This window comes from Dasypus novemcinctus, chromosome 18, assembly GCF_030445035.2.
Source record: "Dasypus novemcinctus isolate mDasNov1 chromosome 18, mDasNov1.1.hap2, whole genome shotgun sequence".
NCBI classification, from domain to species: Eukaryota; Metazoa; Chordata; class Mammalia; order Cingulata; family Dasypodidae; genus Dasypus; species Dasypus novemcinctus.
This window is the reverse complement of record NC_080690.1, coordinates 16,816,393-16,843,831: the sequence shown is the minus strand read 5'-3', so window position 1 is coordinate 16,843,831 and position 27,439 is coordinate 16,816,393. Positions and strand designations below refer to the sequence as shown.

Below are 27,439 nucleotides of genomic sequence, written 5' to 3'. Positions count from 1 at the left end.
TAAGCTTCCACAGCAGAAGTTTTCCATTTAATTGTCTGTAAACTCTTCTTTGGTAAACAAGAAGACAAGAAACGAAAAGAGAAGAGGAGCACGTGGATAAAGACAGCAAGGGAAGGGCCAATGCCCTCCATGGACAGGAACCCGGAGCAGACAGCGACACCACTAGCAAGGTGGTGGGTGGGACTTGGAAGTTTGGGGCGGATGGTGGCACGGGGGAAAGGCAGAGAGAGGGAGGAGTCCACTCTGTTGGACGTCGAAGCCTAAATCATACAGCGAATGAGCTCATGCAGCACAGCCGAGAGATGGGCAGCCTCCACCGGGCACCTTCCCCCCTTCCAGGCGGCTGGAGATCTGGGCTCGGGCTGCGCAGGAAGTCAGGTCGGGTGGGATTGGAGAGGCGCTCCAAGGAGGCCTGTCCTCCATCCCTCCTTTCCTGCAATGCTGGCTGGGGTGTGCGGCTTGCGGGAGGGCAGGGGCTCACGACCCCTGGGTCTGGGGAGACATGTCAGGGCAGGGAAGGGCAGGGTTTGGGGGAGGTGGAGAAGCAGACCTCACCCCCTTTACAGAGGGGGCTCACTGCACAGCACGATCTCCAGGTCCTTGCGGTAGAGCTTCCCCGCCTCCGCCAAGGACATGACGCTCTTCCTGTAGCTGGTGAGCTGCTGGATGTTCATCTCCTAGGAGAACGAGAAGGAGGTGAAGAGCAGGCTCGTGGAGGGCCCGACCCAAGGGCCCATCTACACCTTCACAAACACACGCCAGAACCTCTCAGCCCCCCTCCAACTCCCCTGTGTAAGTGGCCGAGAGCGATACAAAGCATGGGCTTTGGAGTCACCTGTGTCTCTGCCACTTACTGGCTGCAATGTGTTGGGGAACACATTCAACCTTTCTGAACTCAGCAGCCTCACCTGTAAAATGGGTACACTAACAGCACCTGCCCCTTTAGGTGTTGTGAGGATTAGATGAGGGAATGAAATGACAACAGCAGCTAGCACAGTGTCTGACACACAGCAAGCTCTTCCCAAATGGCAGCTAGGGTGATGATAGTCTATCTGTGCATAACTGGAGTCAATTCCTCTGCCTCATTGGGCCTCCTTTTACTGAAAGCCAACCTGCGTCCTTGCAGCTGATGGAGAAGACGCTGGAGAAGCCACCAGGCCTTGTCTCCAGGCCCCTTGGACTGCACTTCCTTAAGCCTCAGCCTTTTCAACAAGGACTTCCAAATCCTGTCTCCTTGAACGTGGAACCTCGGCCTGAACGCTGAGACAGGTGGCCCATAAACAATGAGCCTGTCTCTCACTTAAAATGGAGACCCCATGTTACATGGAACATGGGATGCCTCAGCCTAAATAGATGCTTTACAGTCATTGCTCTGGATGCCAAAAGGTCAGCACAATAGCAGGCTCATCATCAGCACTGGAGAATCATTTGAACAACTATCTTCCCTCAGTCTCTTCCTCCTCCTCCTCCTCCTTTTTTGTATTGAAACTGTTGTCAGACCACGTACTCAATACCTGAAAGATCCTGATATATATATATTTTTTAACCCCTTGCCTTCGAGGGGGTCATTATCCCCATTCTGCTAATGAGAAAACCGAGGTAGTTGGACTAAGGTATTTGCTGAAGGGAGGGCCCAGCTCACAGCCATAAATACCCTTAATTCCCAGGCCCGGAAGGCCATCTAAATCTTTACCTGGCTCAACTTGTCCTCAGTCACCTCTTTTCTGTGCTCAAAGACAACTCTTTTTTCCTTTGCTCGGGGATGTCCCACCATCTGGTCCAAGGGCACTGTGCAAACATCTCCTACTTTGGGACCCTGAAGTTTGGGACGACCCTGGGAATGTCCTCCCACCCCTAATCCTTGGGTGTGCCATTCAGCTCGCACATCTTCTTCCCAGGTTGGCCTGTACTGACTGAGAGCCAGGGACGGACCCCACGTAGCAACCCTGAGTTTCAGGACACTCTCCATGGCATGGCGCAGCAGCGAGAGGCTTGGCAGCACGGAGAGAGGGGGCAGCTGACTTCTTAGGTCTAGAAGTTTTGCTTGAAGCTGGGGAAGGCTTCAGCCAGTTGCACCTGCCTTAGAAGTGTGAAGAAATATTGATGGGTGGTCCTCTCGGCCTGGCCCTCCAAGTACTCCAACGTGAATCTGCTGCAGAACCCTTGTCGCAGTCCATGCGGGCACCATCCAAAGGGAATGCGTGCCTGCCGTGTGGCTTCCCCAAAAAGGGCCTGTCCCCTCCCAGCTCGTGTGTCATTATTTACAGGCACGCAGCTTTCTCTTTCTCTTGAGTCATTCTCCTGATTCCCAAGTGCCAACTCTGGAACCCGGTACAGGTGGAGGGCTCCCAGGGAAACAAACTTTATTACTATCCTTGCTCGCTAACCTTCACAGTTGCTCCCAACCCAACACCTGAGCCTTTCCTTTCACTTCCATATCTGGAGTCAACCTGTGTGGCTCTATGAATTAGCTGTCCTTTGTGTTAAGCAAGAAAGAGCAAAGTAGGTTGATGACCATGACATTCAGGTCACTGCTGAATTTAATCCATGCCTTCAGAGTTTATCAACCCCAGGCGTAAGGAGGGGCCATCGGGAGAATAATTGCCTCATTAATACAATTATAGTTAGATATTCTCCATTATGGTCCCTGACATTCCTTTGATGGATGCAGGCACATAAATCGTTTTCTCCTAGAATTCGGTGCCTCGAAAAATTTGCCAGGTCCAAACACAGTGGCAAATACTTCCCCCTTCCTAGGAACTATTTGCCGACTTTTAACTTATTTTCTGCCCTTTTAAAAAGCAATTTTAGGTATCACAATGAAAAAGATCAATTTGGGATAAAAATAAATGAAAGATGAGATTGAAGAGAAAGAGGCCGGGAAGCATGTGGAAAGGCAGACAGACTCAGGCTGCGATGAATTTATTCCTGAAATTGAGCATTAAATTTAGCTCTTGCTTGGCAGCCACGGCACTTAGGCAAGGCAAGGAATTACAGAGCTTTCCTCGTCTAATTAAAGAGAGCCGGCAAAACCATTTGCTGCGGGAAGGAGCCTCCAGGTTCCCACTCGGCCCAGACCCCTCCTCCCTGGTGCACCAAGGGGAGCCCCCCGAGGGTCCACTCGAGGGTGATGGGGTTCAGGCCTCTGCCTTTTCCCCGAGGGGAGCAAACGTGCTGGTGGCTCTTTCTGGCGGCGTCTCCAGCTCCAGCCCTGCAGACTGTTGATTCAGAATAGCCCCTCAGCCCCCACTGGCCGCTGCTCTCCAAAGTCTCTCCTTACACAGGAAGGCTTTTGGTCTTCGGCAGAGGCTGCCACCAGCCTGGCCGATCAGAGGGGATCTAAGTGCAGCCCGAGGCATTCCAGCGTGCCCCCTCCCCTGGGGACAAGGCGCCAGCCCCCCGCCCCGGGCCAGTGGCTCACCTTCTTGTTTTTCTCATACAGATCCTTCAACAGGGCATCCAGCTCATTCTCGTCGATGTAGCCGCTTCCGTCCTGGCGATGGGGGCAGAGGCTCATCTGCACAGGGCCCTGACCTTGCTCCCGGTCCCCCCCTCCCTGCATCCCTTCCCGGGGTGGTCTCCACGCTAACCTTCCCATACTGCACTCAAAAGGAGGGGTTTGGACTGCGCGGTGCCACAATAACCCTCTGGTGATAAAGAGCATCATTAGAGTCGCTCGGGCAGGGGGTGGTAGGGCGTGGATGAGGTCTCCTAACTCCCAACTTCCTAGAAAACCTGGCTGGAGTGCAAAATTATGAGCTGGCACCAGGGGGCAGCACTGAGGACTTCGCCCCTTCAGCCCCAAGCCCCAGGGGCTGAATCCTCTTCCATCAACTCTTCTCTGCTGCATCTTTCAGAAACCAACACCCTGGTTCTCTCAGGAACTATAGCCAACGTACAATCCAGTGTTAGTTAATACCATGGGGTGTATGGGGAAAATATACCAAGCGCGGGCTGTGAGCCAGAGTGCTAACAGTCGGATGACGTGCTTTCATAATCTGTGACAAATGTTCCGCAACCATGTAAGATGCTGGTGAAAGGGTGATGGATGGGAATTCTGCACATTTTACAGGATTGTTTTGTAAGCTCACAACTTCTCTAATTCAAAAAAAAAAGAAACCAACACCGTGGGCTCCATGGGCCACGAACGGTGAATGCCGTTGATCTCACAGCAGGAGAGGCTGCAGGGAGCCGAAAGGGCCTGGCAGAAACCACGCGGCTGCAGCCCCAGCCGCCCCTGTGCAGCTGACCACGGGGCGAGGGGGGTGGCGGCTCCCCTGGTGATGAGGCCTCCAGCTTTACCCTTGTGCACCAGGCTCCCTGTTACCTTGTCGTAAAAGGTGAAGATCGCGTTGAACTCCTCCGAGGTCAGCTTCATGCCCTGCAAGGACCACGGTATTAGAGAAGGGCAAGCCCGGGAGCGGCACGTGTCCACGGCGGACAGGGGCTGCAGCGGGCTGGGGAAGGAGGAAGCTCAGGGGGATGAGGGCAAGGGAGAGCAGAGAAGCAAAGCGGCTCTTTTACCTGAAATTTAAGCAGAAAGTTCTCCTGTACGGGCAAGAGTCTGGAAAGAAAATGTTAGAGCAGAGGTTAGGAGCGAGCGCAGGCCACGTGTGCCCAGACCTTGCAGGGATGCAGAGGCAGGGGCTGGAGTCACAGAAAAGAAGGCTGAGCGAGGATAATCCCGAGTTAGTGGCGAGTCCGAGGCAGAGGGCAGCAAGACCAACCCGAGTGCGGGAATTCAGGGTTCTCTCCAGCTTTGTCCTGACTCCCCACCTGGTGCCCGGCCATTGTGGACCTGCCGCTTTGCCCACCTATCGATCTCAGAGATGGGGGCAGTAGCCCAGGAATGAGCTGCAGGGATCTTGTGAAAAGTGACACTGGGGAGGCAGGTGGGGGGCGGGCAGGTGCTTACCGGGACATCTCCGAGAGGCCCAGTTTGCCATCGCCGTTCAAGTCGAACATCCGTAGCTGTTGGGGACAGAAAGGGGTGCCTGGGTTATTTGCTCTGACCTGGTCTCAGGTGGGACCTTGGCTTGCCACCGCCTTCTACTGGAGAGGCGAGGAAGGAGGCAAGGGGAAGCGTGCTCACGGCCTCTCTGAGGTCACCTGGGGGACAGGGCCCAAGAAGGTCTGGGGGGAGCGGTTCACAGGGTGGGGAAGGCAGGGGCTCTGTGACTGCGCCTCTCCCCGTCCCAGGCAGTGGGCAGCAGAGGCGCAGCGGGCCAGCCCCAAAGGCCCGCCCTCTCCAGGTTTATCCTCGCCTGGAGCTGCTGAGGTTGTCATGGAAACAGAGGCTCCCCAGGCTCACACCGGCCTCGGTGGCAGCTCAGTGGGGATCTCAGGGGGGCGCGGGCACCCCTCTTTGCTAGCTGCTCATGCTGAAGAGTCAGCAAACAAAGGAACTTCAACCCCAGCCGCCCCCGCCCGAGGGCCCGGGTCCCGAGTCCCCGGGCGAGGCGTTGTGCCCGCTCACGATGGTCTGGGTGTACTCCTGGAGCTTGGGCTCATCATACGGCCGGTTTGCCTTCTTCAGCAGGTCTGACAGGAAGCCCTGGAAGACAAGAGGCCTCGTCACAGCTCCATTCATTCCCTTAGTCATTTGCTAACGGGACTTTCCACCACGGGTGTCACTTCCAGCCCTCTTAATTCCCTAGCCCCGGGACCCCTGGGGAGGGCCCTCAGGACCTGCAGGTGGCTCTGGGTGCAGCTTTGCCCCATGGGTCAGCAGGAGAGTCTGGCCCTGCCTCCTCCTGGACCCAGCCCTCAGGGCTGAGCAGGGCCGGAGGGTCACTGGCTGGCCAGAGGACCTCAGGGGCAGACGGACGAGCTAGAATGCTCTCAGCCACAGCCGGCCGACTTCCCCGAGGACACCTGCCCCCGGCGCTGGCTTGGGTGACGCCCACGGCCCTGCAGCTCCCTGTTACTGCTTTCACGTGGCTGCCCCTGGCTTGGGTATTCCGGCAGAGCCTGCAAGCCCCTATTTCCTCACCCACCTCCTTCCTCCCCAGGGTCCTTCCACCCACAGCTGCTCAGGCCCCCGTCCCCTTTTCCAAAGCCTCCACCCCTCCCCAAGGCCCACCCTACCTTGAGCTCGTTGGCTTCGATGTAGCCACTTCTGTCCGTGTCATACTTCCGCCAGGCCTGCAACGGGAAGGCCAAGCTGTTTTCCTTCGGTGGTATCCAAGAAAGGGAGGATGGGGATGTGCTGAGGGTCCAGCCCAGCCCTTCACGTCCCAGAAGAGGAAGTGAGTCAAGTGTCTGGACCAAGGTCACGCAGAGGAGGAGGAGAAGTGCGGGAACTAGAACCATGGCTCCTTCCTCAACCTTGCTCCCTGGCTGGGTCCCTCTTTGGATCATTTTGTAACCAGGGGGTGGTTTCTAAGGCCAGGCAGCTCCAGGATCTGGCAGGACTGTGGTAGCTGTGGATACGTGGGGTGTCCTTCTACTGCTCTGAAGGCTTCTGCCGCTCTGAGTGGGGACCCGGGGCAGGGGGCAAGCCCTCTGCAAGGGGCAGGAACAGGCTTAGGTGCCTCTCCACCATGCTCCCCACTCTAGCCCTCCGTGCTGTTGCAGATGGCAGCCACGTCTTAGGGTGGAGAGGAGCTGGCAGGACAATCCGTTTTTAGACTACCCAAAGCCACTGCCCCACCTTTCCATTTGTTTCTTTAGGAACCCCTACCTCTACCGCCTTTCTACTCTCAATCCACATGATCCCAGCGGGGCTGGCCCCATCTTCAGAGGCAGGCATGTGGCCCTGACCTGGCCAAGCAGACGGCTCCCTGGACCCCACCCTTCCTCAGTGCTGGGCTCAGATGTGGGTCCCAGGGATTTGGAGCACGTGTTTGATCCCTGTGAGGGAGCCACACACCAGACTGTAGCACCTGGGAGTCAAAGAGCAGCAAAGTTTCAGCAGGTGACAGGGATTTGATGCCTCCTTCCTCTACGTTCTGTCCTGGCAGAAGCAGACAATGCACAGGAGAAACAAGGAAAAATAGGTGCAGCAGCTTTAAAATATTCATGAGTTCTTCAGCGCACCTCCTGCCCTCCAAACGGTGGAGCCCAATTCTCCTCTTCTTGAACGGAGGCCGGACTTAGTGACTCCCTCTTCATGAGTTGAGTATGGCAGGCGTGACAGGGTGTGACTTCTGAGACCAGGTCCTAGTTGGCAATGTGGCTTCCTTGCTCCTCCTTGGATCACTCTGGACGGGAGGACGCTGCTGTGCTGTGAGGACACCTAAGCAGCCCTATGGAAAGGCCCGCGGGGGGAGCCAGAGCTCCTGCCCACAGCCCAGTGGACTGGCCCAACTTGGCAGTGTATCTTCCAACCTTCCGGCCCCAGCCAGGCCTTTGGATGACAGCAGCCTGGCTGACACCTTGACTATGACCTCACGAGACACCCTGAGCCAGACGACTAGCTAAGCTGTTCCTGAATTCCTGACCGACGGAGATGGTGAGATAATAAATGTGGATTGTTTTAAGGTGCTAAGTTCAAGGGTCACCTGTCACACAGCAATAGCTAAGACAGGGTCCCTGAGAAATCATGGTGCTGGACATAACTGCCTGGAAACCCTCGCCTTTTCCCTAAACCATCTGGCGGGGAGGAGGGACTGCCATGGGGTCGAGGCTGCCTGTACCTGTGGCAAAGAGGCCCGGAGTCTTTGTCCTCCCCAGTCTTTGGACTATTTTGGTACCTGATCCTATTTCCTAGATTTTCCTTCAGGTTTTGTTCCTTTGACTTTCCCGCCCTTCCTCTCCAGCTCCCAACTGCATACCTGCATACCAGTAACTCCTGATTTTCTGATAAAAATGCCTAAATTTTATCTCTTACCTCCCCCACATCTCCACATCAGGTCCCCTTTTACTGTCAGGAGTGTGAAGGTGTTTGGACATCTTAGGAGCTTCTTCAATGCCAGTAAACAAGGCTGCAACTCTCAGGGTTAGCAGTGCCAGGCCTCAGGAAATCTGGTCCTGATTTTTTTTTTTTTTTTAGTTCTGAGACAAGAGCAAATCTTAGCAAAAGTGTAGGTCTATACTACAGACAAATTGAGTAGACGGTATCTGTAGCAGTTTGATATAGTTATGAATTCCAAAAATAGATATTGAATTATGTTTGTAAACTGGTCTGTACCTGGGCATGATTAAGTTATGTTTTGGGCTTTGATTGGGCCACGTCATTAGGGCACTGAGTCTTCACCCCTTGGTGGGTGGGGGCTCACAGATAAAAACATAGCAAAGGACAGAGTTGAGGGGTTTTGATGTTGGAGTTTGATGCTAAAGTCTTAAGCTGGAACCCCAGGAATTTAGCTCACAGAGGAAAGAGAAGCCAGCCCCAGGAAGAGAGGACCTGAGCCAGGAGAAGAACATAGAGGAATAGAGGCAGCTTCTTAGACACTGCAGAAACCCCAGGGAGAGAGACAGCCATTCACCTGAAAGACTACAGCTGACCTAGTGGAGAAAACAGAGGAGCTGAGCCCCAAGGAACCCAGGAAGCCTGAACCCTGGTAGACATTTGCAGCCGTCTTGCTTCAACACATGGAAACAGACTTTGGTGAGGGAAGTAACTAATGCTTTATGGCCTGGTATCTGTAAGCTCCTATCCCAAATAAATAACCTTTATAAAAGCCAACAGATTTCTGGTATTTTGCATCAGCACCCCTTTGGCTGACTAATACAGTACCTGATTAGGGAATGGTATATTTTCTAGCGGAAAAATAAAAAATCTTGGGTTCCATCAAAATATTCCTTTCTTCATCCAAAAAGCACACTCTTGAAAAAGTACCAAGGGTGAAAGAGATATGTGCAGGTTTCCAAACCTGACTTCACCAACCACCTGCATGTATTTAGTGTATTGGAATCTAGTTCACCTATGTTGAAAGAAGGCAGATACCCCAAAATTGCCTAAAAGAAGGATAACCCAGAGGGACCCCAGTCCTCACACAGAGCAAAGCATCTGGCTGCTTTTCCACCAGGTCTGACCCCCACCCCTCCCCGTGCCCTCCCTGGCTTCACTGTCCCCTCCCTGCCCCCTTCGCCACCCCCCACTCTGGCTCTTACATTTGATTTCTCTTTCCCTTCAGTACTTTGTACTCAGCCTCAGTGAGTCATTATTCTCTTCCCATTCAAGGAAAAGAGTTCAAGAGACTCATGCTTTTTGAAATCCCAAAGAAGTCCTGAGGCTTCACTAAAATTAGAAATTAAAATGTTGGCCTGGACATTGGGGTGGGAGCTATCTGACAGCACAAGCCTTTCGGAGCTAATGGGCGACCACTTCTTATTTCTGGCTGAGGAAAATGGAACAAGTGGAAACTGCAGGAGGGGATGGCACGGGAGGAGGGAGGGGTCCAGGAAACTTGGGGGAATATCTGCTCTGCCATTAGATTGGGCCTTAGAAGGAAAAAGGCAGATAAGGGCATGGAATGATGTCAACCACACAGAATGATTTTATGAGAACGGGAGAGGGAGGGAGAGAGACTGAGGGGTGGGGAGAAGGTGGGGTTGGGTGAGACTGAGGTTAGGAGAATGAGTACTATGGAGGAAGGGAGATGGGGAGGGAGAGGGAGAGAGCTGCTCTTTGCTCCTCTTTAAGCACCTCTGCCCCTGTAAGCTATCACTGTGCCCATGTTTGAGAGCAGGGATGGCACAGAGGCCAGCCTTTGACTGCCTTCCTGTCAGGAGAGGAGGGGCTGGGCAAGATGCTCCCTTTTCTACAGACAGATAAAACCCAGCACTCCCAAAGTAGCCCCTGACAAGTTAGAAGCATAGGCAGGACTTCTGCCCCCCAGAGAGGCAGGCAACTGACGAAGAACAGAATTCAGAATATCAATTACCAGTGTACGGAATCTTGCCATCTTGAAAAAACTGAAGAAAATCCTTTAAAGCACCACGAAAGGAAATCTATATCTGATACTGAGGCAAGCTGCCACCTAAAAACGGACTCTTCTGCCCTGAGACTTGGTTATTTCTAACCGGCTTTCTGGCCATGAGTGGGCTTCTGGGCTAGCTCTCCAGTCACTTTAGGCAGTGCATCACCGAGAGGGGATTACTAGTGGCTGGAAATGGATTCAGCATACACAGTGTGGCCCCAAGAGTCACACTGAAGACTAGACATTATTTATCACAGCAGGCAGAACGTGTGATGCGTATAGGATGACATCCATTGAAGAGCAAAGGTGCAGAGTCTCAGAAAAACAGCAGGAAATAATTGGGAATTAGCTGGACATGGGGGGTAGTACCATATTTGGTTGAATGGTTGTGTAATTGCCATTTTTGTAAGTCAAGGATGGTCGAATATTGGCAATTTTATGTGGTCCAAACTAATGCTACCTGTTTTGAAGTAGGACATAGTGAACATTACTCAAAAGACACATTAATTTTGATGTTGTCTTTCACATGAGAATCTCAGAGAATTTATCTTGTAAAGATGGCAATATCCATTTTAAAGGGGTACACTGTAGCCCAGACCACAGTCAAAGGTCAAGCCTGGAAGACACTGGGAGCTGGAATTCTCACTGGGCTTTCCCTATGTTAGAATGGCACACCATCCCTTCTTTTCTCTGTGGCGATGTGGTAAAAGAGGATGCTGGTCAGCCTGAAGCAGCATCTCCCCCTAACTGGGCTACTGGGAACTCGAGGGACACTGATGTTATTGAATGAGAAGAAAGTAGGGGAGATGTGGGAGCCAAACCGAGTGAAAGAGTTCTCCACTCCACGATTTCGCAGAGCCTATAATATGCAAATATCTGCAGCAAATTCAACATTTCCCAAATGCTTGACCCAAGCTTTGACTCAGTTCACCCCCCACACTTTACCGTGACTACAAATCACCTGGGGATCTTGTTAAAATGCAGCGCCTGATTCAGGGATGCTGCGTTTCTAACAAGCTCTCAGGCGGTGCTGAGCTGCCGGTCCACAGACCACACTTGCACGAGCAGTGTTCTAAGCAGGTTAGCATCTCTCAGGGACTGTTCCCAGGCAGGAGGGCGAGCCTGCCTCTGGACACGGCGGGAAGGCAGCGCCTTGGCCTCACCTCCATAAACTCAGCGCTGGAGCCCACGTGCTGCCTGAAGCACAGAAGGAAGTTCTCCTCGGTCGGCAGGATCTGTGCCAGCTGTGGGGATACAGAGCGGCACTAACGTTAGGGAGGGACACAGCAGAGTTTCTTGTAGGAAGGATGGTAAAGGGGTCAGTGGAGAGGCAGCCTGGGGGTCACATTTTGTTTTCTCCCTTTAGAGCAGGGGCTGGTAGCCCTTCAGCGGGGAGGGAGGAAGCTCTGAGAAATGCTTCTGGCTCACCCCAAATCTTAGGGTATGAACAGCTGGAGAGACAGAAATTGGTGCTACTGTACAATGCAAGTACCCAGACTTGAAAGAATACTTATCGTAGGATTCCTTTTATATGAAATTCTGAAAAAATGCATATTAATCCAAGTAGACCAGTGGTGGCCTTGAGGGGCATGGCCAGGACCGGTGGGAGAAATGTTTTAGGGGTGATGGAAATGCTTTATCTTGATTGTGGTAGTGGTTCACTGCTGTATGCGAGTGTCAAAACTCAATGAATTTTACACTTTAAATGGATGCAGTTTATTGTATGCAAATTACGCCTCAACAAATCTGACCTTTGAAAAATGCAAGTACCCTTGTGTAGCGAACACTGCTGGCTGCCCACCCAGCTGGCCGTCCCCCTTCTCCTCTCTCAGACCACATCCTGACTGGTCTAAGTGGGCTAACGATGGTAATCCCAACACCCTTGCCAGTGATTGGCTTATGGAGAGGCATGCGATTCAGTTCTGGCCCGTGAACTGTGAGGGGAGGCCTGCTGAGGGTACTCATGGGAAAAGTCTCCCGGTGAGCGCGTTTCTGCATCTAGCCATGGTTGTATCTGGATGTGATATCTGGAACTACTGCAGCTGTCTTGCTACCAGCCTGAACGTGAAGCTGTTTTAGGTCAAAGAACAGAATCAAGAGAACTGGAGAGAAGCAAAGCTGGAGCCCTGATGTGGAGCCACCCCTACCTATGACCTTTCTTGTTAGAAGCCCTCATGGTTGAAACCAGGAGTTGGCAAACTATGGGCTACTGGCAAATCTGGCCTGACAGTTCTTATAAATAAAGTGTTTTTTTTAAAAATCAATTTTGTTGAAACATATTCATAAACCATATTGTTGTAAATAAAGTTTTATTGGAACACAGCCATGCCCACTCATTTGCGTATTGTCTATGGCTGCTTGTGCTACAATGGCAGAGTGAATGGTTGCAACAGAGACCTTACAGCCTGCAAAGTCTACAGCAGTTACCACAACCCGGACCTTTCCAGGAAAAAGTCTGCCCACCCCTGGGTTAAGCCCACTGGGTCAGGGCTTTCTGAGTCTTGCAGCACAGGCACCTGCAGAGGTTACCCGTGGGGCCCCTCCCAGAGGCTTCTCCCTGTGGCTGCTGAGAACGGTTGGGGGCTCGCCACTGCCCCCTGCTGGAGAACTGCCCTCAACCAAACTATAGTTGCTCACTGGGGGCGACGTCCCCCCATCTGGGGGAGTGGGCAGCCTGAATCCAATGTCTGATCACCCCCCTTGCCTCAAGGTAGGACCAACTTCGTGGCAACCCACACTCTGGAGCTCCCCATGAGATCAGGCCAGAACGGACTCCGGCTGAGTCCACGCCCTGGCTTAACTGCTCTGCCCTTTCCTGCTTCACTCTCGTCCCCTTGAGATCACAAATCACATGCAGCTGAATCTGCCTCAGGCTCTGTTTCTAGGACACCCAACCTGAGACCGCATCCTGGCAGCACCCCAACCAGTACACCCCAGAAGGAGCTCTGCCCGCCTTCACGTGCCGCCATCACCGCTTCCACCCCTTGGCCAGGGCTTGCAGACTGATAGCCAGGAGTGTTCGGTTTGGCACACATATGTGTGCGTATGAGTGTATACACACACATATACACGTGCATGCATGTATATGTGTGTGTATAAATACATGGATAAGCTTTACAAAAATTTGCCTTTGGATGCCTTTAGGAGGGGTGTGGACTCACCTGATCACCACAGCCTTCACGCTTCCTACTGTCCTAAGCTGAGCTTTTCACACATTTACAAAACCTGTTGGATCCTGAAGGTATCTGAGCTCTTCATCCCTGTCTTAAACCACAGCTAGTTGCTAATGCTCACCTTCCTTTTGAAATACAGAAAAAAGCCCCACCTGTTCTCTCTGTTCAGCCCTTGGGCTGGTGGCTGGTGGGGGAGGGGGGCAGCTTTAAGGCCACCTCATTTAGGTCCCCAGAGGGTTGTTTGGTTCCCGGGAAAGGCACAGGGACAAATCGCCCTTCCACGTAGCTCTTAGCCAGGACAGCAGGACTCACTTCGGCCATCTCGATTTTTCCATCCGAGTTCTTGTCATACTTCTGCATGAACTCCTTCATCTTCTCCCCGAAGTTGTCACTCTTTGACATCTGTGGGAAGACGAAGGGAGTTAATTCTGCTGCTGGGTCCCTCTGGAATCCAGGGATCTCACACACGTTCTCCGTGGCAGCGGTGGGGATCACTTTGTGTCCTGAATTTGTGGGCACAAAACTAGCCCCAGCTGCTGCTCTGGGCTGCTGTCCTTTCCTTTTTAAGACCCCTCCAAATCCAGTTGCCTCTTCTTCAAGACTCAGTTACATACTTTACAAAGGGGCACAGAATACGTAGGCATACTTTATACCACGTAATCAAACGTGCACCCCGCCTTTGAGGTGTATTAAACCACACCTCTACCAGAAGGGTAGGGACTTATTCCTGTCACTCAGAAGTGAGACCTGAGGCCCCAATATTTTATTGAGGCAGCTTCTAGTAGAACCGAACTTAATCCAGTGCCTTCCAGTAAACACACCACCAGGGGAATTGCTCATTTTCTTTAAAGACTAACTTGCAATTGCAGAATATTTTTCACCCTGATTTTATGTCAGGGGGAAAGTAAGAAGAAAATCTTCATTCATCTGAGTAATTTGAGTAGGCCATGTAATTACTGTGACTTCTGGAAAGACAAAGAACTTCAGAAATTTCTTTAGCCCATCATTGCCTATCTTGAATATGAGGCTGTCTTGGAGTTGTAAAACCTTCCCCTGGTTTGGGGAGCTGCTGATTAATTATTTGCATTAGTGAGCTCTTCTTTAGCCTTACTCCAAGAGGAATCCACCACTGGTAGCAGATACCCCTGCTTCACTCAGCTCAGGGCTCAGACCCTGAGCAATCAGCAATTTTCCTTTAGGCACCTGCCAAGGGGTCCAGCTTCTGCTGGTCTAGAGCAGTGCTTCTCAACCAGGGGCGGTTTTCTCCTCCCCATCAGGGGACATTTGGCAATGTCTGGAGACATTTTCAATTATCACAACTTGGGGGAGGTACTCATGGCACCTAGTGGGTGGAGGTCGGGGATTCTGCTAAACATCCTACAATGCACAGGATAGTGCCCCCCCGTCGATGGTGTGAGCTTGAGAACCTCTGGTCAAGGATAAAAGCTCTTGGAAGCCCTAGGCATCTGCTCTTGAGTCATGTCCCTTTAAGCATCTTAGGAAGCCCGTAGACACTCTGTCCTCAGGAAAATTTATCCATCCATATATAGACACAAACTTTGCAATTTGGGGAGGTTCATAAATCCCTGATGCCTATTCATGAACAACCCCCCTCCCAATCCCAGGTACCCAAGGCTACTGAGGAAAGGTAGTCTTTGCAGGGAAGAGTCCAATCTAGTCAAGACCAGCGACATCTAACCTGGGTGAGACAATGCTCAAAGCCATAGCTCGGGGCGATGGAAAAATCCAAACCATGGGAGAGGGGGCTGGGCTTACCATGCCAGAGCCTCTTCTGGCCTTCTCCAGCTCTTGGAAAAAGTTTTCTAGCTCTTTACCTTCAATATACCCATTTCCTGCAAAGACAGCAAAGGGTGGGGGGGAGGGAGGCAACTACTGTCAGAGCTAAATAGTAAGGCTGACACGGGGTGAGCGGTGGGGGAGTTGGGGACCTCGTGGAGACCTTTGTCCCATTGATCAACAGCATGTGTCCAGGCCAGCCCTGGACTGCGTGTGTCAGGATGCGGTTTCTGTGCTTAGGCTGTTTGCAACCATAGAGATCCAAGGTTAATAACAGTGTACTGGGAATATATGTCCAGTAGGCAGAGAATACTGGGAGGAGCCAGCATCTGGGACAAGCCAGCAGAGGTGAGCAGAAAGCTGGGAGCTGCTGAATCTGTCCAAAACCAGCTGGGCAAGCGGCAGGTGCCAAGGTCTGCCAGGTGACAGCAGGAGCAAGATCCAGGAGGTTTGTCAGCAGGTGGCAGGCCCTGGGGTGAGGGGAAGAGTGAAAAGAGAAAGGCAGGCCCTGTCCTGTGGGATAGGGGCACCAGAGAGACGGGGTCCCAGGGATCAAGTGCCAGGGAGGCAGCCCCACTGCTCTGGGCTCTGTGGAGGCAGATTCAAACCCTGGTGGTTCCACGGCACTTACCAGCTGTGTGACTTTGGGCAAGTTATAGCTGAGCCTGTTTCCTCATCTGCAAAATGGGGGTGATAACAGTACTGCACAGGGTTACCATTAAATGGCTTTATGTATGCAAAGCCCATCACGCACTGCCCAATCTACTATAAGTGCACCATAAATGTTGTTATTGAGTTCAATTACTAGAACCTGTGTATACAATGGGAATGAGTCGGGAAAAATGTGCAATTATCAAAACCAGATCCCTTTAGAGTCTCAAGCTTCGAGGCCTGGTGGCCTAGACTAAGGCCAGGGGTGAGCTGAGTCTGTGGGGAGCCACCCGCTGTGAAATCTATTTACAGCCTCCAACAACATGGGCGGATTTCACAACTACCTCAGCCCTGCCCCTCCATTTCCTTCTTCTTCCTCCTTGTTTCTTTGTTCTCCCCTTCCCACCACAACTCTGGTGACCACAGCAAGCACGCATGCACAAGGCCCGAAACTCTGCAGAGCTGGCACAAACTTTCAGCCAATCCCCTCCTTGGACGTCTGCCACCCGCGAGACCAGCCTACCACCTGTGGACACGTTCCTCCCCTCAGTATAAATCCCCTTGTTCTACCCCCAATAAATGAGGCTTGATCAGAATCCTGTCTTGCCTCCATTCTTCTCTCGACTCCTGCCCCTACCCCCTGCTTCTTCCCACAGGCCCCTGGACTTGCCCCCGCCAGTTTCGGGCAAGTGGCCAGGGGTGAGCTGAGTCCACGGCCAAGGGTCACTGGTCTCATCTGTAATGGAGAGGAAAGATTGGTGGAGGGTAGTGTATCAGGAACCCTCAAGGCAGTGCTTCGCAGACTTTATGGCACACTGGAATCTTCTGGGGCCATCTTTAAAAGACATGGATGTCTTGCCTCCATCCCCAGACACTCTGATGGTATTGGTTTAAGGTACAACCTGAACACCATGATTTTTTTAAAGCTACCCAGACGATTCCAATGTGCAGCAAAGTTTGGAAAGCAGCAGCCTGAAGTCAAGTTTCCAAACGTGACCTAAAGCAGTTGAGCAAGGCTCTTCAACTTGAACAGGAAAGCGGGGCGGTAGCTCTTTTTAAGGGTAAATAGAATTTACAGACCAAACAAAGATAAAAAAGGAGCATTTACCCTGGCCCCTGGGGGATCTCTCCTCCTAGTGCCCCCTGAGAATGTAAAACCCTAATAAATAACCTTAGAAAGGCCCTCTAGTGGAGAAGAGGCTACTTTACATGGAGAAAATCACATGATCTATATTACGTATTTTCGTCTGGAGGGAAAAGATGTGATTGCAATTGGGCGGGGTGGGTGGGGGAGACTTGAGGTTCCTTTATCCCAGGGCAAGGTGGTCATCCTTCTTCTAGGGCACCCTTTGAAGCTTCTTAGGCGGGGTGGGATTTAGGAGAGTGGCAGGCCAGGCCGGGTGGGAGCGGGGGTGTGAGGGAGGGAGACGAGGAAGAAGGGCTTTCGACGTCTGGCTGACGACACCTGGGAGCTGGAGGAGCCCAGCCGTTTTTTCTCCCTGGCCACTCCCTGCCTTGATCTATTGAGAAGGCAAAGGCACATCTGTCTCCTTGGGGGCGTTGTAGGAGGCGGAAAGCAGAGCTCAGCTCGGGGCCCACGTGCAGAAGCCTGGGACCGGGGCTGGTACCATGAGCACGTGGTGGTCCAGTGAAGCAAGGGTCGCCGAGGCTGGGTGGGAAGCCAGGGCTGGGGGGCACGTGAGTGTGTGCGTGTCTGTTCCAGGAGCAGGCCAGGAGGTGGCTGGAAGGAAGTCAGAGGGGCCAGCCGGGAGGTGCAGCAGCCCTTGCCTGACCCCGCGGGCCCCGCTCTGCACCAGTCCTTGCTGCCCGGGCTGTCCCCGCTGCAGCTCCTTGGCCCACTGCTCAGGAGCTCAGCAGAACTACCGGCCCTACCTGCTGAGGAGCCGACGCCTGCTTCTCTTCCTGCCTCTGAGCCAGTCACGTTGCCTCCCTGAGCCCCGGTTTCTTCCCCCCCAAAGTGGGGTCAGTGGTGGTGCTTTCCTCACCCTTCGTGGCAAGGATCAAGCCAGCACACAGCGAGCCTCAAAAATGCCAGCGGTATCTTTTGCGCTTAGCGTTTCTGCCTGTTGCCCCTGCCGGGGACACCTTGACCTTGGGCTGCTTGTTTCAGGCTGGGAAGATTTGGGGGCACAGTGGGAGGCCAAGGCAGGGGAGTCTGAGCATTCTGAACCAAAACAAGAAAGGTAAAATAGTGCAGCCCTTGAGGAGTCACCTTTTCTGTGGGGTGTCTGAGACTTACAAAGAATATGTACATTTTATTTTTACACCACCTTGTTCTAGAAAGGTTTTTAGGTGGTTTCACAGCCTCAAGAAACCCAGACAATCAGCCAGTGCCTCACCCAGCAGGAAATCAGGGACACTTGTGAATGCCAGTAACTCGTTTACAGACACACGCTTTCAATTTTTCAAAGCATTTTCACCCTCTTTCTTTGACTAGCCAGTAACTGGAGGCCTAGGTAAGACCCTGTGGGGGCTGCCGTGGGGGATATGGACATGGAAAAGAGGTAGCCCCCATCTTCCAAGTGGTCATAACCCTTTCAGACACACGTGATCATGGAATGCAAGTAGAATCCTCTCCTTGCGACAGAAGAAGAAACTGAAGCACAGAGAAGGTAAGCGACTCGTTGAGGATCACTGTAGCAGTTTGACATAGTTATGAATTCCAAAAATAGATATTGGATTATGTTTGTAATCTGGTCTGTACCTGGGCATGATTAAGTTATGACTAGGGTTTTGATCGGACCACGTCATTAGGGCGTTGAGTCCCCACCCACCAAGGGGCACCAAGACGTGGCAAAGGACCAAGTTGAAGCTTTTTGATGCTGGGGGTTCTTAATGTTGGAGTTTGATGCTGAAGCCTTAAGCTGGAGTCCCGGGAAGCAAGATCACAGAGGAAAGAGTAGCCAGCCCCAGGAGGAGAGGAACCCTGAGCTCAGGAAGAAGAAAGCCCTGGGAAGAAAGAGACCTTGAACCCTGAGAGAAGCAAGACCCTGGAGGGAGGAACCCAGGAAGCCTGAACCCTCTCAGCTGTCGGCAGCCATCTTGCTCCAACATGTGAAAATAGACTTTTCTATTTTGATGAGGGAAGTAACTTATGCTTTATGACCTGGTGACTATAAGCTCCTACCCCAAGTAAACACCCTTTATAAAAACCAACCAATTTCTGGTATTTTGCATCAGCATCCCTTTGGCTGACTAATGCAGTTACACAGCGAGGTAGGACCAGAACTGGTGCCCCGATTCTTGACTCAGGCTTCATTCACTCAACATTTGTGGAGCACCCCCGTGCTAGGAGCTGGGGATGCAAAGATGAGCTACACAAGCTCCACCATTATGGGGCTTATGTTCTAAGGAGGAGTGGGGAGGATAAACAAGGCAATGAATTTAAACAGGATGTTTCCAGGTAGCGTTAAGTGCAGCAAAGAAACAATGACATAATGGGATAGCGATCTACAGGAGTGGTTACTGGGGCAGAGGGGCAGGGAAGGCAGAGGGAAGAGAAAGGGAGGAGTAAAACTGCAGGGAGAGGAGGACAGGTACTGGATGGTGCCACTGTAGAAAGAAGCCCCCTCGCCACACCGGGAATTCCACCATCACTTCCCTCTCTACCTCCAACAAAGGGACAGAAATGTGTTTCAATTAGACATGCTTTTATTTGTTGAACTGAACAACAGCTCAACTGTGTGGCCCCTGTTTGGGGGGCCATGACCACAGTTTAAATGTTGCCTTATTCCTCGAAAGCATTTAATGGACTCCTGGCATGAGGCAGCCCGACAGGAATGGCCAGAACCAACCAGTTCAAGGTTGTGGAGCCAAGAAGGGGCAGACTCGTCTATGGGGGGAAACACTTTCACTACCTTGGTTTCCATCTCCAGGAGGCCCTACTGCCCCCGGGGACGGTGGGCCCATATCCTTCTAGGGAAGATTTCAGCACTGGATGAGGAGTTTGCTTTCTCTATGACTCTGGTACTGGGGGCTGGGGGGTACCTGGCCACCATGTAAATTTCATATGGATTGGCATCAATAAAGATGTGGTTACCATAGCAACCACCAACCTCTTAATAAAGCCACATCCTGAGAACATTAGGGAGAGGGGGCTGGGCTGGGAGCCAGGAACCCTGCCTCTTTCTTTATCCCATGCTTACCACCATTCTTCACACCACCATGCCTCAGTTTCCTCAAATTAATTCTTTCCAATAAATTTGGTCACAGAGACAGAACCTTGACTGAAGGATGCTCCATTAATTAAAAAGCACTGTCCCAGAGTGGAAAGCGGCCTGCTTGTTTCTCCCTGAGATTTGTATTTATAGATCTAGGAGTTGAACAAGGAAGAAGGATCTGAATAAGAGGTCTAATTCTACCCCCAGCTCTATGACTTGCCATGTGACCTCTAAAGTGGGTATAAATATGCCCTCTGTCTCTACTTTATGGGGCTATGACGAGAGCCACAGGTGGTCACAATGTGAAAGCACTCTAAAATGCAAGCTCTCACATAAATGGAATCAATCCCCAGCTGAAACCCCGTCAGCCCCCAAAAGAGCCCCAGCCCTACTGCTTTCGTCAGAGTAGTGGCTCACAGGCCAGCTGTGCGTGAGAATCACCTGGGAAGACTCAATCGCCACCATTTCCTGGGCCCCACACCCAGAGGTTCTGATTTAATTGATGGGGCAGAGTCTCTGGGTGGGTAGTGTTTAAAAGCTCCCCTGGGGGACTCTAATGCTCAGTCAGGGTTAGGGTCTGCTCTGGAGCAGCACATCTCAAACTGTGAGGTGCTTAAGAATTTCCAGGGACCTTGTTAACATGATGGTTCTGATTCAGCAGGTCTGCAGGGTAAAGGTTTGCCACACTGGATTACTAGGGAGCATACTCAAAATGCAGAATCCCAGGCCCTACCCCACCAGCTGAATCAGAATCTGCATTTTAACCCTGCATGAACATTAACGTTTGAGAGCCACTGCTTAGGACCTTTGCCAGGGGAGAAACTCTCCAGGGTTCAAAGCTAAAGGGATAAAAGATGGAGTGGGGGGGCGGGGCTTAGAAAGTTTAAAGATTAACGATCCTATTTCTCATTTGACAAGCCCTCAGTGAAGGGACCATTTATAGAGGAAAGTGCTTTGGTTGCTAAAGAGGAGCAGCTTGCCTGGTGCACATGCCGGGAGAGCTTCAGTTAAGGGGTATGTAAAAGCAAGCCAGGAGTGGGAGTTTCTTGAGAACATTCACTAGAGACAATTCATGGAATGGTACACTTATGATTTGTACACATTGCTATACAAATGCTATGCTTAAGTGTTCTTTTAAAAAATAAAAGCCAGGTGCTGACTTATCTTGAAAGCTAGCAAGGCTAGTGTCTTCTCTAAAGAGAAAGACAATGGCTTTAAATGTGCGAGGTCCAGGTGGGGGCTGGCATGAGCAGGGAGATGGTAGACCAGATACTCAGTGCTGACAGTGACCGCCCGGCTTGACTAGAAGGCCAGACGCCATAGCTCCTCCTAGCGTGCCCGGGGCCCGACAGCGTCAGCATCAGCTGGGAACTTGTTAGAAATGCAGAATCCCAGGCCTCACCCCGGATCTATAGAATCTGAGCCTCTAGGGACGGGGCCCAGGAATCTTTTATTAGACTTTCTGGGTGATTCTTGGGCACGGTACAGTCTGAGAAGCTCTGACTTGGTGTTCTCAAAGTGTGGTCTAGACCACCAACCTCAGAATCACCTGGAACTTGTTAGAAATGCAAACGATCAGACCTGCCCCTGGGCCTACAGGCCCTGCTAGCTCACCCAGTTGTGCGGTGCTCTGTGACGATGACGCACAGGTTAGAGACCACGTAGGGAGTTACTGCAGTTTGGACTTCCTCAGTAACTGCACAGAAAAGGGTTCCCGAGGACAGGTCACTGTCCATCCAGAGGTTTAGACTCATTGAAAGGCCTGATTGCCCTCTGGACAGTCAAATCCCACCCTTTGGGGCGAGAAATTGGCTTCTCCAGACTCTGCCCAGTATTAATTCCCTTTGCACGGTGCTCACCATGCACAAAGAGCTTTCTGCCCCCTGTCTCGTCTGAGCCTCCCGGTTCTGCCAGGTAAGCCAGATGGGTGTTACCCCATCTTAAAGACAGGGATTTAGGGGGTGAGGAGTTCAGTCACCCAGCTAGCAGAGGCCCTGGGCTACCCGGGTTTCCTTCGAGCCATCCCAGGGCTGACCTCTGTCTATATCTCACTCGCATTCCCATTCTCTCTCTCCCTTTTCCTCCTCTTAGGGGTTCTTGGAAAAAGAAAAAAAAAAAGACTCGATGATAAGGCAGCTCCTGGATGTGCTCTGGGAGGCTTGGATTCTGACCTGCATTTCAGGGCTGTCCCTGGACCTGCGGGCACCTGCCGCTGGACTGCCTCCCAGGCCAGGGGGAGGCCAGAAGGATGGGGCAGATTGGGGAGGGGGGAGCAGAGAGCCACAGAGGGGGGGAAAGGCCCAGTGCCAGGGGCCCCAGGTGGGACCGCTGGGCCAAGGAGGCAGGTGACGCCCTCGGCCAGGAGAGCCCGGGCTAGCACCTCGCTGTTCTTGAAGAGCCTCCAGCCTGCTCGCTGGGGACTGGAGATTTCCCGAGGGGTCTCCTTAACCCTGGAAACCTCCCCCTGGGGCTCAGCTGGTGAAGCCTTGAAGTCCAGGGGGGATAAACAAGGCGAGCAGGGCAGGGACGCGGGCCGGCTGGGCAGGTGGCTGCGCTGGCGAGGCGGCCTCAAGTGGCTTGTTTGTGAAATCGCGTCCCCTGGCTGCCTCCCTGGGGGAGGAGCCCCAGCTCGTGGCTGCAGCAGTCACCAGCAGCCAGGCGGGGCCGGGGGGCACACGGTCCCCTGCGAAAGGCACTTAGCGTGCTGCTGGTGCCCCCAGCGATTCCCAGGGTCATCCCACGGTGGGGCAGGAGGGCCTCCCCAAAGAGCCTGGACTTTTATATCCAGATGAGATTTGTACAGAGCTCAGCAGTGCTCATTTTTATAGATCCTATAATTATCTTAGGAATAGCCCAGGGATACTGCATGGCCAATGCTGTAGTAGTTAGGTAAACCCTTCATAGATACCAGCTATTTTGTAGCCCTGTTTCGGGGCGTCTTCGTTTTGGAGGGCTCCAAGGGCCTTTGTATCCCCATGAGAGGTGCCCAGGCCTCTCTCGACTTCTGAGAGGGGCTGTTCTCGCTTTTTCCCACTCCCCACCCCTTCCCAACAGGCATGCAAGATGAGCAGTGACCCGTGCCCTGGGCTGGAGGGGGGACTGCTGGACACCCCGGTTCTGGCTGGGGGTCCTCGGTGCTGTGCGGGTTTGGAGGGACCTGTGCCCTGGGTAGCGCCCCCTCAGCCCTTTGTCATCCTTCCTGGCCCCTGAGAGGATGGCAGAGCCCTCCCCCTTCCTTCCCCTCTGCCAGGTCCACCTGGAGGTGAGGAAGGCTCAGAAGGGTCTGGGCTAATTCCCACATGTGTGTGTGTGTTTGTCTATATATATTTTTCTTTTTGGGGGGTTATCCATAAAATTATTTTCTTTTTACATCTTTTTTTGTTTTGCTGCTTTTTTTTTTTTAATGCATGCTCTTGTAAAATGTTCAGACACTACAGAAATTAAAAAGTGAAAGAAAATGCCTTTTAATTTCACCTCATCCACTCTGCAGAAAACCATTAAGCTCAATTACATTGTTCCAAATATTTTCCAACATACATACTTCATTAATAAAATGGGCTCAAACTATAATGGTGTTCTGCCACAGGATTTTGCCCCCTTAATAACACATCTTGGACATTTCCCCCCCCCCACTCTTACCAGTTGTATAAAATCCATTGTAGGGCATACCATGATTTATTTTCTGTTCCCTAGCAATGGCATTTCCCACCCCCAGATTTTCAATATTCCAAACAATGGTGACTAGACCTCCTCACTTAGGTGACTTGTGCACGTGTACGAGTCTGTCTGTGTAGGATAGTGGCTTAGAAGTACATAGGATCCCTACCTGCTCCCACTCCCAGGTCCTGCGAATCTCTGCTCATGCCTGGGAGAGAGCCCATCACCCCAGCTGGCCCCTTCCCTCTTAGTTGCTTCCAAAGGGATTGCAAAGATGAAGGCATGTCTCTTCCAAGCCAGACTCCCTCCTGCATGGATCTCTATTTGTGGCCTGAGAAATAGGAGCTCATGGCTCTCCTGACCTGGACAACACAGAGGGGACAGTGTGAACCCTGAGCTGGGCATCCCTCAGCTGCCCTGTATCTCACAGAGTCAGAATAAGAAACGCTCCTGACCAAGGAGAGCCCAGGAGGTCCCTGTGCAGGTCATTCAGAGCCTGGGGGTGTTGTGTGGAGAGCCTAGCCCCATCCCTGGGCACAGGTGGGCCTGGCTGTCATCTTCCCACACCTGCTTTAGAAAGATAACCTGGATCCATCCAAAGGCAAGGCCTTGGCTGCGGGAGAGTCCATGAAGTGGCACAGGGACCCAGAAACAGGATTCCTGGGTCCCCGCTCTTGCTTAGCTGTTTATCTTATGAAAATAACTTTGTGTCTTTGGGTCCCAACTTCCCACTCTCAAAACACCTGCTCCTTCCTTTTTCTACTGCAAAGCTCCTGATAATTTTTGAAAATAATCTATTTGGGCCAAGGCCCTGGATGATGACCCTTCCTTCTGTTTAGGAATGGGCTGAGTTAAAGATCACCCCTTCCTTCCTTGGAACCCAGCTTTCTCCTAAGTTCTCCTTGTCTTTGTTTACTATGGGGTCTGGGAGTCCAGAAGGGGTGGGGAGGCGGCTCCCTCTCACAGGTGGCTGTGATTAATTGGGCTCCAGTGAGCTCACTCCAGGGACCTGGTGAGCAGTAAAGGAGAATTTTCCCAGAGGTCTTTTGAAGGTCTGGAGTGGTGGGGCTCTTCGAGACAGGGAAAAAACCCCAAATTGAAAACAGAAGTGAGAATGCATAAAAGAGAGGCTGAGAGTAAGGTGGGGAGGTGGGGAGTCTATGGGTGCTCAGAAAGGGAGAGGAGGAAGAGCAAGGCAGCCTGAAGTCTAATTCTGGATCCTTTAGTAGAACTGCAAGTAGGCTGTATGCCCATTTTCCTTAATCACGTTTCTCTTCCATCTCTTTGCCTTCCTTTTCGGTTGATCTACTGTCCCTCCTTGGGACTGCCCTGAGGCTGTGACCCAGAGAGGGCAGTGGGGAGCCCCATGGAGAAGGAAGCCACAAAGCACGCTTTTAGGTCTGTGTTCACCCAGGAGGAAGAGGGAGCCAGAGGTGCTATGGGCTTTGGGGCTCTCTGAGGCTCTTGAGTCTAATTCCAGCTTAGCCATGGCCCAGCCAACACTCTCTGGGAGTCAGTTCCAAGGCTGGCTTGGGAATTCTTCTGTGGGGGACTGAATGGGGGATGTGGATCTATCATCACGGAAAAGCCCCTCTTCCAACCTAAGACATATCGGAAATCAGAGAAATGGGAGGAAGCCCTGGCTGGGAGCCAGGCTGCCACTAACCTGCCCCCCGTGACCTTGGCTTAGACAGCCCTTGTGTCTGTTTCCTCAGCTGCACAGGGGGAATCACAGTCTGCCCAGCAGCCTCACAGGGAGGGATTCAAGAAGGTGTGGTTGTGCTTTGAAAAGCACAGTGGCTCAGGTCAATGTAAAGATTCGCAGGATTATTGAGCACGCTACTGCGTGTCCCTGTGAGAAGGGAGGAAAAGTAGAACTGTGGAGTCCTGTTTATAGCTGACTCATCTGGCAGGAGGCCGGTGGTATAACCTTGGCCATTTCGTAACTTTCCTTGAATCCTGTAATCTCTGGTGCAGATAAACTGGCAGAAGCATCCTTAGGGAATACGCGTGTCGCCTGGAATACTAAGAGACGGCAGCCCTATTACAGCCTTTTCCACCAAGGGAGTTTCACGGCACTAGGTGGGGACTGGAAATGCAGCCCACTCCTTAGCCCCATTTTACGGATTTAACCATCTTCCCACGCTCCTTCAATAATTCATAGGCAGATCGGGGTCCTGAGCCAGGTATCCAGATGTCCAGTCCTGGTCCCCTCCAGCTTTCTTGGTTGGCTGCCAGGGGACAAAGCTTCACTGAGTTGCGCCCCCCAGACATTAACCCCTGCCTTCCCACAGTGCTCTGGGCAGAGACCCTCTGTTTTGCCACCTCCACACCAGGAGAAAGTGAGGAAGGGAGGCAGAAAGGATTACGTGAGCCACCACCCACCCTTCCCTTAGTTCCCTTCTCCCCCCCACCCCCACCCCCATTCTCAATCCCAGGATAAAAACCCCGACCCTGATTAAAAACCACCCTGTCTGAGGTGCCTGGTCTGAGATGCCAGCACATTTTGGATGTCACCCCAACCAGGACCTTGGAGAAGAAAATCAGATGACCTGTCTTCTGGATAGTGGAGAAAGTCTCAAGTGCTCTCAAGAGCTTCCAAAGGGAGCCTCCCTTTATGCCCGAGGCAGAGCATCGTGGGCCCTTGGAAGCCCAGCGCCAGGGCCACCTCCAAGGGCCATTCAGTCCCGTCCTCAGTTTCTCTGTGAGTCAACATCGAAACCCCACTCAGAGCAGGGAGTTGGTCACGGATGCATTTAAGATTGTGCCACTCCCCACCCAGGGATGGCACCCAGGATTATCATCAGGAGGGAGCAGATCTGAGCCTGGCACCCCAAGTGTACCCTCTCCACACCCTCTGCTGCTGTGATTGGGGAACCCAAATGCCTACCAGGGATGGAAAATGGGCAAAGGAAGCCCACGGGGGTGCTCAGAGCCCCGAATGCCCTTCTCCACGCCTGCTCCCTCCAGAAGCGCCCCCCCCCCAGACTGACCCAGGCCCCAGGTTGGTGATGGTACTAACCTAGTATTCAGCAAACGGGGAACGGGAGGCAAGACATGAGTGGGATTTGGAAACCTGTGGCTGCAGCTGTAGAAGCTGGGAAGTTTCTTTGAAGAGAAGGGTGGGGCCAAGATACCACCTCGGGCAAAGATGTGCCCCGCGCCCCAGCATTAACCCCTAGCCCTTCCCCGCCCTCCACTGCAGGTCCCCTGGGCCCTCGTGGGCACAGAAGTTGGGCGCTTTACTGACCGTCTGCGTCAAAGTGCTTCCAGATTTCCAGGAACTGGGACGCCGTCAGCTCGGCAAGGTGCAGATAAGGGGGCTGCTGCTGCGGGCCAGCCATGGCGAGCGCTCGAGACCTCAGCCAGCACCGCGCTCTCCCTCCGCGCCGGCTCCGCTCTCGCACTCTCCGGGTCGTGCGCGCCACGCTGCCTTTATATACAGTCTGGCGGCTGCGCCCGCGCAGGACCTCCAGCAGGGGGCGCGCGGGCCCAGAGAATCGGGGCGGGATCGCGGCTGGGGCAGGGGCGGCTGAGGGGCTCGGCCGCGGTTCGTGGGGGGCAGGCACGTCCAGCTGAGACGGCTCCGTGCCCGCCTGGGAAACTCAGTCTTTTCGGTGAAAATGGTAGAGAGGCTGCCCTTCCCCTCCCTCCCTCCCTGAGCACCTCGAGGACAGCCACCACCTAGGCTAGCAGTAGCAGTGAGGAGGAAGAGGAGGAAGAGGAAATACAGATTTTACAAGCATTTAACCCCCGGGTCTTCAGAGTTCACCAGGACTTTCTCGTGCCTCCTCGCATCTGACCCTTCCACAGTAGAAAGACCCTTGACCGCACTTCTGATGTGGGGGCCCGAGGCTCAAAATGGCTGGATGACTTGGCCAAAGCCACGCGGCAAATAAGTGGCACAGCTCGCATTTGGGCCCAGTTCTCTTTCCACTCGCCACGTGGCCCCTTACTGGGCCCAGGAATGGGGAGAAGCCCAGGCTTTCTGGGGGGCCTGCTGGAATCAGCGACAGCGGCGGGAGCATCCAGATGAGAGTGGACAGGGGCATCCACTGTCCCTTGTCCTCCCTTTGGTGACCTCCTCCACCCCTGGGGTTCCTGCCTCCGCTTG

At 52.8% G+C, this 27,439-nt stretch overlaps 1 protein-coding gene across 2 annotated transcripts; it reads right to left on the bottom strand.

Annotated features, from left to right (window-relative positions):
* CALB2 (calbindin 2) lies at positions 1–26,747 on the bottom strand. 2 transcript variants are annotated; one of them, XM_004448830.2, is made up of 12 exons: positions 26,576–26,747; positions 14,816–14,892; positions 13,352–13,441; positions 11,030–11,110; positions 6,088–6,144; positions 5,477–5,554; positions 4,916–4,971; positions 4,525–4,564; positions 4,328–4,381; positions 3,422–3,493; positions 556–677; positions 1–362 (listed from the first exon to the last, which is right to left on the bottom strand). In XM_004448830.2, the coding sequence occupies exons 1-11, from the start codon at positions 26,667–26,669 to the stop codon at positions 561–563; spliced, it is 816 nt and encodes a 271-aa protein (XP_004448887.1). In that variant the 5' UTR covers positions 26,670–26,747; the 3' UTR covers positions 1–362; positions 556–560. The 2 variants fall into 2 exon arrangements, with proteins under 2 accessions (XP_004448887.1, XP_004448886.1); XM_004448829.2 differs by having other exon boundaries at positions 1–677.
* Positions 26,748–27,439: the final 692 nt, after the last annotated feature.

Bases quoted from the DNA above. Each gene is read 5' to 3' on its own strand.
- CALB2 (XM_004448829.2), bottom strand. From the start codon at position 26,669: ATGGCTGGCCCGCAGCAGCAGCCCCCTTATCTGCACCTTGCCGAGCTG. The intron at 5,555-6,087 runs GTAGGGTGGGCC...CTTGTCTTCCAG, and splicing joins TCGAAGCCAACGAGCTCAAG to GGCTTCCTGTCAGACCTGCT. The intron at 4,382-4,524 runs GTAAAAGAGCCG...TGGTCCTTGCAG, and splicing joins ACTTTCTGCTTAAATTTCAG to GGCATGAAGCTGACCTCGGA.